Source organism: Somniosus microcephalus, chromosome 3, assembly GCF_052327205.1.
Source record: "Somniosus microcephalus isolate GS21.2 chromosome 3, FLI_Smic_1.0, whole genome shotgun sequence".
Lineage (NCBI taxonomy): Eukaryota > Metazoa > Chordata > Chondrichthyes > Squaliformes > Somniosidae > Somniosus > Somniosus microcephalus.
This window is the reverse complement of record NC_140989.1, coordinates 121130714-121143926: the sequence shown is the minus strand read 5'-3', so window position 1 is coordinate 121143926 and position 13213 is coordinate 121130714. Positions and strand designations below refer to the sequence as shown.

The 13213-nt window shown below is 49.5% G+C and overlaps 1 protein-coding gene across 1 annotated transcript; it reads left to right on the top strand.

The window, feature by feature from the left end:
* Nucleotides 1-5053: 5053 nt before the first annotated feature.
* LOC147121314 (uncharacterized) lies at nucleotides 5054-6127 on the top strand. The gene has a single exon (XM_085977643.1). The coding sequence runs from the start codon at nucleotides 5317-5319 to the stop codon at nucleotides 6100-6102; it is 786 nt and encodes a 261-aa protein (XP_085833769.1). The 5' UTR covers nucleotides 5054-5316; the 3' UTR covers nucleotides 6103-6127.
* The last annotated feature ends 7086 nt before the right edge of the window (nucleotides 6128-13213 follow it).

Here is a 13213-nt window from a genome sequence, read left to right as displayed (position 1 = left end):
GCAGCGAGGCCCGACCACAGCGGCTGGACCTGGACCTGGGGGAGAACAGCGACCGAGGCTGAGCATAAAAAGCGGCGGCAGCAGCGAGGCCCGACCACAGCAGCTGGACCTGGGGGAGAACAGCGACCGAGGCTGAGCATAAAAAGCGGCGGCAGCAGCGAGGCCCGACCACAGCGGCTGGACCTGGACCTGGGGGAGAACAGCAACCGAGGCTGAGCATAAAAAGCGGCGGCAGCAGCGAGGCCCGACCACAGCAGCTGGACCTGGACCTGGGGGAGAACAGCGAGCGAGGCTGAGCATAAAAAGCGGCGGCAGCAACGAGGCCCGACCACAGCGGCTGAACCTGGGGGAGAACAGCGACCGAGGCTGAGCATAAAAAGCGGCGGCAGCAGCGAGGCCCGACCACAGCGGCTGGACCTGGACCTGGGGGAGAACAGCGACCGAGGCTGAGCATAAAAAGAGTTGGCAGCAGCGAGGCCCGACCAAATCAGCAGCGGGGAGAGAGGTAAAAAGTAATCAGTGTGACATCACCAGGGAGCAGCTAAGTGATTGGTTGGTGAGTATTTCCTCTAGTTGTTAAACTTTAACTCTGTGGTTTATAGTTGCTAAGGTCTTTCTGGTGTAGCGGGGACTGTTGGTAAACCATACAAGCGCCCTACAGTATATCTTTAACTGGTGGTATTGAATTCCTGACGACCACATGTGCCAGAAATGCATCCAGCTGCAGCTACTAGCAGACCGCATGGAGGCGCTGGAGCTGCGGATGGATGGGCTTTGGAGCATTCACGATGCTGAGAGGGTCATGGATTACACGTTTGATTAGTTGGTCACGCCGCAGGGTAGGGCTGCACAGGCAGAAGGGAAATGGGTGACCATCAGGCAGAGCAGTAGAGACAGGCAGGTAGTGCAGGGGATGAGGTCATGCAGCAAGAATTTAGGGAGCAAGGTAGCAGATTAAAGAATAGGACCTCAAAGGTTGTAATCTCTGGATTACTCCCAGTGCCACGTGCTAGTGAGTATAGGAATAGGAGGATAGAGCAGATGAATGCGTGGCTAAAGAGTTGGTGCAGGAGGGAGGGCTTTAGTTTCCTGGATCACTGGGCCTGCTTCTGGGGAAGGTGGGACTTGTACAAGTCGGACGGGTTGCACCTGAACCAGAGCGGGACAAATATCCTTGTGGGGAGGTTTGCTAGCACTGTTCGGGGGGGTTTAAACTAAAATGGCAGGGGGTTGGGAACCTGAGCAGGGAGACAGGGGAAAGGAAAACAGAGACAAAAGCAAAAGATAGGAAGGAGAAAAACAAAAGTGGCAGTCAGAGAAATCAACGGTTTAAATCAAACGTGGCCACAGTAAATAATAATTCTAATAGGCCTAAGAGCGTTAAAAAAACATGCCTGAAGGCTTTGTGTCTTAATGCGAGGAGCATTTGTAATAAGGTGGATGAATTGGCTGCGCAAATAGAGGTAAACGAATATGATTTGGTTGGGATTACGGAAACGTGGCTCAACGATGGCCAAGACTGGGAACTCAACATTCAGGGGTATTCGATATTTAGGAAAGATAGGCAAAAAGGAAAGGGGGGTGGGGTAGCATTACTGGTTAAAGAAGGGATTAATACAATTGTAATGAAGGATATTAGCTCTGATGATGTGGAATCTGTATGGGTAGAATTGAGAAATACTAAGGGGAAAAAAGCATTAGTGGGAGTGGTATATAGACCTCACAACAGTAAGGCCGAGGTTGGGGATGGCATTAAAAGGGAAATTAAAGAAGCGTGCAATAAGGGCACGGCAGTCATCATGGGTGACTTTAATGTACATATAGATTGGGCCAACCAAATTAGTAACAATACTGTGGAGGAGGAATTCCTGGAGTGTTTACGGGATGGTTTCCTGGACCAATATGTCGAGGAACCAACCAGAGATCAGGCCATCTTAGACTGGGTATTATGTAATGAGAAAGGATTAATTAGCAATCTTGTTGTACGAGGCCCCGTGGGTCGGAGCGATCATAATATGATCGAATTCTTCATTAAGATGGAGAATGAAGTAGTTGACTCAGAGACAAGGGTCCTCAATTTAAAGAAAGGAAACTACGATGGTCTGAGGAGCAAATTGGGTAGGATTGATTGGGGAATGGCACTCAAAGGGTTGACGGTGGATAGGCAATGGCAAACATTCAAAGACTGAATGGATGAGCTACAGAATTTGTTCATCCCAGTTTGGCATAAAAATAAAACAAAAAAGGTGACTCAACCGTGGCTAACAAGGGAAATTAGGGATAGCATAAGATCCAAGGAGAGGACATATAAATTGGCCAGAAAAAGCAATAATCCTGAGGATTGGGAGCAGTTTAGGAGTCAACAAAGGAGGATAAAGGGATTAATTAAGAAAGGGAACATAGAATATGAGAGTAAGCTTGCAGGGAATATAAAAACTGACTGTAAAAGCTTTTATAGATATGTGAAGAGAAAAAGATTGGTGAAGTCAAGCGTAGGTCCCTTACAGTCAGAATCAGGGGAATTTATAATGGGAAACAAGGAAATGGCAGACCAACTAAATACATACTTTGGTTCTGTCTTCACAAAGGAGGACACAAATAACCTCCCAGAGATGCCGGGGAACATAGGGTCTGATGAAAGGGTGGAACTGAAAGAAATCAGTATTTGTAGGGAAATAGTGTTAGGAAAATTGATGGGACTGAAGGCCGATAAATCCCCAGGGCCTGATGGTCTACATCCCAGGGTACTTAAGGAAGTGGCCCTAGAGATAGTAGATGCATTGCTGGTCATCTTCCAGAACTCGATAGGCTCTGGAATGGTACCCATGGATTGGAGGGTAGCTAATGTTACCCCACTATTCAAAAAAGGTGGTAGAGAAAAAGCGGGGAATTATAGACCGGTAAGCCTGACATCGGTAGTGGGGAAAATGCTAGAGTCTATTATAAAAGATGTAATAGCAGAGCACTTGGAAAACAGTGACAGGATCAGACAAAGTCAGCATGGATTTACAAAAGGTAAATCATGCTTGACTAATCTACTGCAATTTTTTGAGGATGTAACTGGTAAAATAGATAAGGGAGGACCAGTGGATGTGGTGTATTTGGACTTTCAGAAGGTTTTCGATAAGGTCCCACATAAGAGATTAGTGTGCAAAATTAAGGCACATGGGATTGGGGGCAAGGTATTAACTTGGATAGAGAACTGGTTGGCGGACAGAAAGCAGAGTTGGAATAAATGGGTCGTTTTCCGAGTGGCAGGCAGTGACTAGTGGGGTACCGCAAGGATTGGTCCTAGGACTCCAGCTGTTCACAATATATATTAATGATCTGGACGAGGGAATTGGATGTAATATCTCCAAATTTGCAGACGACACAAAGCTGGGTGGGAGGGTAAGCTGTGAGGAGGATGTCGTGAAACTCCAGTACGATTTGGACAGGTTGGGTGATTGGGCAGAAACATGGCAAATGCACTATAATGTGGATAAATGTGAGGTTATCCACTTTGGTGGCAAAAACAGGAAGGCAGATTATTATTTGAATGGCAATAGATTGAGAGAAGGGGAAGTGCAAAGAGACCTGGGTGTTATTGTGCACCAGTCGCTGAAGGTAAGCATGCAGGTGCAGCAGGCGGTTAAGAAGGCAAATGGTATGTTGGCCTTCGTAGCAAGAGGGTTCGAGTACAGGAACAAGGATGTCTTGCTACAGTTGTACAGGGCCTTGGTGAGACCGCACCTTGAGTATTGTGTGCAGTTTTGGTCACCTTACCTGAGGAAGGACGGTCTTGCCATGGAGGGAGTGCAGCGAAGATTCACCAGGCTGATACCTGGGATGGCAGGAATGACGTATGAGGAGAGATTGTGTCGATTGGGCTTATACTCACTGGAGTTTAGAAGATTGAGAGGGGATCTCATCAAAACCTATAAAATTCTGGCAGGTCTGGACAGACTAGATGCAGGAAGGATGTTTCTGATGGCCGGGGAGTCCAGAACCAGGGGTCATAGTCTAAGGATAAGGGGTAAGCCATTTAGGACTGAAATGAGGAGGAATTTCTTCACCCAGAGAGTGGTGAACCTGTGGAATTCTCTGCCACAGAGGGTGGTGGAGGCCAGTTCATTAAATATATTCAAGAAAGAGTTGGATATATTTCTTGAGGCTAAAGGGATCAAGGGATATGGGGAGAAGGCAGGGATAGGGTACTGAAATTGGATGATCAGTCATGATCTCATTGAATGGCGGAGCAGGCTCGAAGGGCCGAATGGCCTACTCCTGCTCCTATCTTCTATGAATCTATGAACTGATACTATCTCTGTCTCTCACCGCCCGCCTCACTCTGTCTCTGACTCTCCCTCCGTCTCTGACTCTCCCTCCGCCCTCTCTCTGTCACTATCAGCTCTCTCTTTTTACTATATATGAATGTTGGATACTGTTATTAAGCATAATATGGAGACTCTGATACGAAGTTGAAGACTGATAGTGTCTCTGTCTGTCTGTGTCCCTCTGGTCGCCGTCTCTGGGTATTGAGGATGGGACCGATAGGACACCAGTTACTGTTATATGGCCCTCAGTTTAGAAGAGGGAAACGCAGACAGACCTGAGGGCGGTGAACATATAATTTATTATATTTATATATAAAGCAAAAACATGTTTCTGCGTGCGCACAATATTAGTAATTTAAAAGCAGATATGGGTTAACACAGCCACAGCTGTGATTGGCTCTTGCCCCTGAATCTGGGGAACAGACTGCGAGGAGCGCCGGCCTCAGAGTGTTTAACAGTTACTGAGCTGGGAAACGACAACTAACTCCCCGTGAATCCGCAGCCCAGGCCAAGCAGAGAGGAAAGCCTGTCCTGGGAACTGTAAATCTGGGGAACAGTTTGTCCTGTGACTGTGCAGATGTGAACATTGTGTCAGAGAGTGTGTTAAAGGGGCGGGCGGCCAAGTCTACTGTCACTGTGTTTGTGTGTCCGGACTCATCGCCGGATTGCCGAGTCCCTCTTGTGTAAAATAAAAATATTTGCCAGTCATAGAATCGCCCTGCTCCCCTGCTCAGCCCCGAAGTGGGAATTTAAGGTAAAGCTTGAGTTGATAATCAAGATTTCAGTCGAAAACCAGAGACCATGTCAGCGATCGGGTGAGAGAGCGCGATGAGTGCAGCATTGAAAGGGGCTTAAATCGAGACTGGAGCCTTGAATTCGGTTGAAACTTTTTCGACAGCAAACGTTCTGGTCTTAGAATCAGGAAGGATCTCGACTGGGATTCTGGAGTGCCGGATTTTCAATGGTATCGGAGAGTTTATGAGGAGAGAGAAACACAGAAATGCTGCAGGGGCCGGGAGCTGACAGCAGGATGTCTCCGCCCCGTCCGCTCGCTGCCTTTAAATTGCTCTGTGCCGCCACCTCTGGATTCATTTCTGACCCACTTCTGACTGTCAGAAAGATTTTCTACAGAGTTCCCGACATGAATGACACCGCAGCCGCCGAAACGGCTCCTCCAGCCGCTGCCGCTCAAATCAAGACTCCCAAGAAGCAGAAGACTGTTTCCCGGCCCAAGAAAGCCGGTCCCAAGTTGGGCGAGCAGATCGTCAAGATTGTGGCGGATTGCAGCGATCGCAAGGGGACGTCCATGGTCGCGATAAAGAAGGCTCTGGCTGACAGCGGCCTGGATGTGGAGCAGCTCCGGTCCCAGATCAGGGCGAGTATCAAGAGGAATGTGGAAAATGGTATCTTGGTGCACACCACGGGCAAGGGCGCCTCCGGCTCTGTCAAAATGGCAAAGCAGCAAAGCCAGGGAAAAGAGGTAAAGGTGAAGAAAGCAGCAGCCAAGAAATCTCCAGCGAAGAAAGCAGCAGCCAAGAAAGTCGCAACAAAGAAACCGGCAGCTAAGAAATCAGCAGCCAAGAAACCAGCAGCCAAGAAAACGGGCACCAAGAAGGCGCCAACGCCAAATAAGACGGCGACTCTTAAGAAAAAGGCTCCTGCGAAGAAGCCCCAAACCCCCAAGAGGGCCATAGTGGCAAAGGTGAAGGCGGCCAAGAGGGTGGAAAAATCGAAGGCCAAGTCGAAATCAGCAAAGGCTAAGAGAGCAGCGCCCAAAAAGAAGTAAAATATCAAGTGTAACTTGTAAACATCTGAACCCAACGGCTCTTCTCAGAGCCACCCACATCTCTCAGAAAAGAGCTGATCCCGGAATCAAATGATTCCTGTCCTTGCGCCGGGCTCAGATTTCAGATAGAAATCATTTCAAGTAAACCCAGGATCCCTGGTGACTCGCTGACATTCGCTCCCTCCCCCCACTGTCTGCAATAAAACAGAATGGGATGTCCGGGCCTCACTAACTGGGGATGTGTTCGGGTCCAGTCTCAGTTCATGGTCATTTTCATTTCAGATTCAGGTTGAGAGTCTCAGTGAGACGGTAACACTGGCGGAGAAACCCCGCGTCACAACTCAAATCGCAACACATGAGATTGTCCAAATCAGCTGGAATAAGGTGTTTGTAAACTGCTGAACCGGGCTGGGAAGGCAGGTGTGGGGAGATGGAATAGGGGCTGGCACTGAAATGGAAGGAGGCGGGTCGACTTGTTACAGAGGGACTACGATTTGGACAGATTGGGTGATTGGGCAGAAACATGGCAAATGCACTATAATGTGGATAAATGTGAGGTTATCCGCTTTGGTGGCAAAAACAGGAAGGCAGATTATTATTTGAATGGCAATAGATTGGGAGAAGGGGAAGTGCAAAGAGACCTGGGTGTTCTTGTGCAGCAGTCGCTGAAGGTAAGCATGCAGGTGCAGCAGGCGGTTAAGAAGGCAAATGGTATGTTGGCCTTTGTAGCAAGAGGGTTCGAGTACAGGAACAAGGATGTCTTGCTACAGTTGTACAGGGCCTTGGTGAGACCGCACCTTGAGTATTGTGTGCAGTTTTGGTCGCCTTACCTGAGGAAGGACGTTCTTGCCATGGAAGGAGTGCAGCGAAGATTCACCAGGCTGATACCTGGGATGGCAGGAATGACGTATGAGGAGAGATTGTGTCGATTGGGCTTATACTCACTGGAGTTTAGAAGATTGAGAGGGGATCTCATCGAAACCTATAAAATTCTGTCAGGCCTGGACAGACTAGATGCAGGAAGGATGTTTATGATGGCCGGGGAGTCCAGAACCAGGGGTCATAGTCTAAGGATAAGGGGTAAGCCATTTAGGACTGAAATGAGGAGGAATTTCTTCACCCAGAGAGTGGTGAACCTGTGGAATTCTCTGCCACAGAGGGCGGTGGAGGCCAGTTCATTAAATATATTCAAAAAGGAGTTGGATATATTTTTTAAGGCTAAAGGGATCAAGGGATATGGGGAGAAGGCAGGGACAGGGTACTGAATTTGGACGATCAGCCATGATCTCATTGAATGGCGGAGCACTAGTCCTGGGACTCAGTGAAGTAACTACTAACAATAACCAGCCCCAGGACAGTGACAGCGTAACACACAGAATTCGACCCAACACAATCGTCGCTAAGCAAAAGGAAAAATATCTGTCATATTGGGCAGAAACAACAAAAACCCAAAGCAAACTCAATTGCTACTTGGCCCTAAACAGACAATACAACATGGCTGATTACCTGACCATGGTAAAGGATAGCAAACTGAGAAAAACCTTGACAATGTACAGACTTAGTGAACATAACCTGCCGATCGAAAAAGGTAGACACAGACAGACCCGGCTACCAAGAGAGGGCAGGATATGCTCTCACTGCAGTCAGGGAGTGGTGGAGACAGAGATGCACTTCCTCACAGCTTGTAGAAAATATCAGGGCATAAGGGAGAATTTCTACCCAAAATTCACAAAAATATGCCCGGAATTCAGAAATTTGAATGACGACCAAAAACTCCCATACCTACTAGGGGAAGAGAGAAATTGCATAACACTAGCGGCACACTATGTTACAGCTTGCCATAAACAGAGGGACAACCAGTAAATATAAGAAAAGAGTATATATAAATTATATGAAAGTATATATTTATACACTCAGGGATATACCTGTTTATACACTGTATGGATAGATCTGTATTTTTGTGAACAAACATGAATGTTTTCCGATGCTTTGGCAACATAAGATGTAACTTGTCATGCCAATAAAGCGATTTGAATTGAATTGAATGGCCTACTCCTGCTCCTATCTTCTATGTTTCTAGGCGGGAATATTACTGACTCTTAATTGTAACGGGACCTTATTTAAACACTCCGGGTTTCTGGAAATCCTTGAATATGAAGCCCGAGTCTGTAAGGATTTGTGCGGAGCTGTGTTCCGGTTCTGTTGCCGATAAACGGTTTGAAATTGGCGGTTGGAGAAAATTGGAGGTGGAGCTGGAAGATCAGGGGTCACTCTGTGCTCTGTCTGTGGCTCTCAGTCTGTCTCCTTCCCTCCCGGTCTCTCTCTGTCTGTCACTCTCAGTCTGTCTCCTGCCCTCCCGGTCTCTGTCTGTCTGTCACTCTCAGTCTGTCTCCTCCCTTCCCGGTCTCTCTGTCTGTCTGTCACTCTCAGTCTGTCTTCCTTCCCGGTCTCTCCCTGTCTGTCTCCTCCCCTCCTGGTCTCTCTCTCTCTGTCTGTCACTCTCAGTTTGTCTCCTCCCCTCGCGGTCTCTCTCAGTCTGTCTCCTCCCCTCCCGGTCTCTCTCAGTCTGTCATTCTGTCTGTCTCCTCCCCTCCCGGTCTCTCTCTGTCTGTCTCCTCCCATCCCGGTCTCTCTCTGTCTGTCAATTTCAGTCTGTCTCCTCCCCTCCCGGTCTCTCTGTCTGTCATTCTGTCTGTCTCCTCCCCTCCCGGTCTCTCTCTGTCTGTCTCCTCCCATCCCGGTCTCTCTCTGTCTGTCAATTTCAGTCTGTCTCCTCCCCTCCCGGTCTCTCTGTCTGTCATTCTGTCTGTCTCCTCCCCTCCCGGTCTCTCTCTGTCTGTCTCCTCCCATCCCGGTCTCTCTCTCTCTGTCAATTTCAGTCTGTCTCCTCCCCTCCCGGTCTCTCTGTCTGTCATTCTGTCTGTCTCCTCCCCTCCCGGTCTCTCTCTGTCTGTCTCCTCCCATCCCGGTCTCTCTCTCTCTCTCTGTTTGTCACTCTCAGTCTGTCTCCTCCCCTGCCGTCTCCCTCACTCTGGCGCTTTCTCAGTCAGATCGGAGCCAGCTCTATAAAAAGAAACCAGCAGCACTTAGTGTCTCATTCAGCAGCGATTTGAATGAACAACGACCATGTCTGGCAGAGGTAAAGGAGGAAAAGGATTGGTAAAGGCGGAGCCAAGCGACATCATAAAGTGCTTCGTGATAACATCCAGGGCATCACCAAACCAGCCATGACGGTATCAAGCGGATCTCGGGTCTGATCTACGAGGAGACCCGCGGGGTGCTGAAGGTTTTCCTGGAGAATGTGATCAGGGATGCGGTCACCTACACTGAGCACGCCAAGCGTAAGACGGTCACTGCCATGGATGTGGTGTACGCTCTGAAACAGCAGGGCCGCACTCTCTATGGATTCGGCGGCTAAACCACTCGACCCTTTCTACTCCGCATAAAACAAAGGCTCTTTTAAGAGCCACCCAACACTTCACCGAGAGAGCAGTGACCTGGGAACGAGAGCGGGGAGATATTGTGATGGTAATTGGTTTAAGAGAGTTGATGAATAGGGGGAGATTTCGCTAAGACTCACTAACGGGGGTGGGGATATGTTGTAGTGGGAAAGAGTATTTCTGTTCTATCTGGGGCATTATTTCCGCCCTGGGTGTACTCTTTTTGATAGGGGTACATAAACAAATTATCTGTAACTTAATAAAACTAAATAAAAACTTAACAAATTAAATTAAAATTTGGTTCCCGGTGGTGATAATGCACTCCAATCCCTGCGGCGCCCACTGGTTGCGGAAGGCCTCAAGCGTGCCAGCAGACACCGCGTGCTCCATTTCCAGGGCCACCTGGGCGCGAACATGGCCGCGGAAGAGAGGCAGGCAATCGGGCCGAACGAACCCCTCGACCGCCCGCTTCCTGGACCTATTAATGGATTTTTTGGCCAGGCCCAAGAGCAGTCCTATGAGTAGGTCCTCCGATCTGCCCGCTCCCCTCCGCACCGGGTGACCAAAGATCAGGAGCGTGGGACTGAAGTGCAGCCAAAAATCGAGGAGCAGCCCCTTCAAGTAGTGAAAGAGGGGCTGCAATCTCTCACACTCCATATAAACGTGAAACACGGACTCCTCCAGGCCACAGAAAAGGCAGGCGGCCTGGGAGTCTGTGAACCTATTTAAAACCATATTGCACTGGACTGCTCTGTGCAACACCACCCTGGGTGTACTCTTTTGATTAATTACATAAACAAATTGACTGTAAATTAATAAAACTTTAAATAAAACTTAACAAATCAAATTAAAATTTGGTTGTCCAAATTGATAATGCACTCCAGTCCCCGCGGCGCCCATCGGTCGCGGAAGTACTCAAGCGTGCCGGTGGACACCGCGTGCTCCATCTCCAGGGCCACCCGGGCGCGAATATGGCCGCGGAAGAAAGGCAGGCAATCGGGCTGAACGACCCCCTCAACCGCCCGCTGCCTGGACCAATTGATGGCTTTTTTGGCCAGGCCCAGGAGCAGTCCTACGAGGAGGTCCTCCAACCTGCCCGCTCCCCTCCGCACCGGGTGACCAAAGATCAGGAGCGTGGGATTGAAGTGCAGCCAAAAATCGAGGAGCAGCCCTTCAAGGCCGCAAAAAGACAGGCGGCCTGGGAGTCCGTGAACCTATTTAAAACCATATTGCACGGGACTGCTCCATGCAACACCGCCCTGGGTGTACTCTTTTGATTCAAAAACATAAACAAATTTGACTGTAACTAATAAAACTTTAAATGAACCTTAACAACTTAAATTAAAATTGTATTGTCCAGGTTGATGACGCACTCCAGTCCCCGCGGCGCCCAGCGGTCGCGGAAAACCTCAAGCGTGCCGGCGGACACTGCGTGCTCCATCTCCAGGGCAACTCGGGCACGAACATGGCTGCGGAAGAGAGGCAGGCAATCTGGCTGAACCACCCCCTCGACCACCCGCTGCCTGGACCAATTAATGGCTTTTTTAGCCAGGCCCAGGAGCAGTCCTATGAGGAGGTCCTCCAACCTGCCCGCTCCCCTCCGCACCGGGTGACCATAGATCAAGAGCGTGGGACTGAAGTGCAACCAAAAATCGAGGAGCAGCCCCTTCAAGTAATGAAAGAGGGGCTGCAACCTCTCACACTCTGTATAAATATGAAACACGGACTCCTCCAGGCCGCAAAACAGACAGGCGGCCTGGGAGTCCGTGAACCTATTTAAAACCGTATTGCACGGGACTGCTCCGTGCAACACCGCCCTGGGTGTAAAGACAGCGAGTTCACCCTCACATGAACACTAGTCTCCATTCGGCTCTCCTCACATTTATTGTTTAAATACCGGTATCTGCAATAGCGTAAATCGGGTGATAGCCTGTCGGCACCATTGAAGTCAATGGGAATATTCATCGGGAGAGAATGAAACGGGCTGCCGATTCCCTCTCACCCGTTTTACACTAGCGCACAAAGTGAAGACCATTCCCCATCGGACAGAGCCGAGGAAGGAGTCGATTTAAAGCCCGATTGTAAAACAGCGCCGGGGCTCTCTGACCGCAAGTCTGCCACTATAAAAGAGAGATTATTACTTCTTGTCACAAACAAGCTTTCTCTCAAAGTCCGTTACATTGAAAGTGGCGGGTGTTTTGAAAATGATGAATAATTTCAACTCAGCCAATCGGGGCCCGGTAATTGCCGGCGTTTCCTTCTGCCTGTCAGAGCTCGGTCCCTGACTGGGGGTCGGGCTGGAGCCAGTCACAGCCCCGGGGCGGGGCGGGCCCTCACACACCCTTTAAAAGACGGCCGCAGAGCCGGGTCCGCCTTAACAGGCTGTGTTCCAGATTGTGGTGAGATCTGTGAGAAAATGGCCAGAACCAAGCAGACAGCGCGCAAGTCGACTGGAGGGAAAGCTCCTCGCAAACAGCTGGCTACTAAAGCGGCCTGGAAGAGCGCTCCAGCCACGGGCGGAGTGAAGAACCTCATCGGTACAGACCCGGCACTGTGGCTCTGAGGGAGATCCGCCGCTACCAGAAATCCACCGAGCTGCTCATCCGAAAACTGCCCTTCCAGCGCCTGGTGCGAGAGATCGCTCAGGACTTCAAGACAGACCTACGCTTCCAGAGCTCGGCTGTCATGGCCCTGCAGGAGGCCAGCGAGGCTTACCTGGTGGGGCTCTTTGAGCACACCAACCTGTGCGCCATCCACGCCAAGCGAGTCACTATCATGCCCAAAGACATCCAGCTGGCCCGCCGCATCCGCGGAGAGCGCGCCTAAACCCGGCTTCAGCACCAAGTACAATGGCTCTTTTCAGAGCCACCAAATCGGCAAAGGAAAGAGCTGCGATCTCCCGAACCAGTGATATCTGTTGGTCATTAGCCCAGTAACTTGCGGGTGAGCATGAATTCAGGACTAAAAAATCCCAGTTTTGTTGGAAGTAGCTATGGAACCCCTCTCCGTTCTCATGATTGTTGTTCATAAATATTAGATAATGTGATCTTACTTTAATAAACTGAAATCGGTGCAGAGAACACGCAACACATCCATCGCTGAATTTAACCGCGTTCCCTAGAACAGTCGCCTTTAACTCGCGGGGCGAGAATCGGGCGGGGTAACAGGCAGCTTAGTGACCAGAGAATGCAGGTGGGGCAAGGGGAGGCAGAAAGGAACCAGCATTCAAATTATCTAATCGTAAAAGAGCAGAATCGAATCCAGCCCTGCTATTAAATGAATTCATCAGCTCCGAAGCTGTTCAGAAAACTCTGATCCTTTCACGGCACAGTAGGAGGCCATTCGGCCCATCGAGTCGGTGCCGAATATTAGATTCAATTCTGGCCGCTTCATTTTCACTTGGAGCTCACAGCGCTGAGACAGATGAGCGACACTTGACCTTGGCTCGAGTTTACCGGCGCTTTTTCCTCTTCCAGACATTTCCACCAACTCATACTTTCACAAAGAACAAGGAATTGCTCCCGCTCTCGCCCTTATACCTTCAGGAGGAATGCAGTGAAGGCAGTTGTGATTCTCTGTGCTGATTCTCATTGGGCTGTTCATGTCACCAATCAGAGCCGCTTGATTCACCAATCAGCAGGCGGCAATGAGAAAGCAGCAGAAAATTTCAA

Coding starts and splice junctions, on each gene's coding strand:
- LOC147121314 (XM_085977643.1), top strand. CDS start 5,317: ATGCTGCAGGGGCCGGGAGCTGACAGCAGGATGTCTCCGCCCCGTCCG.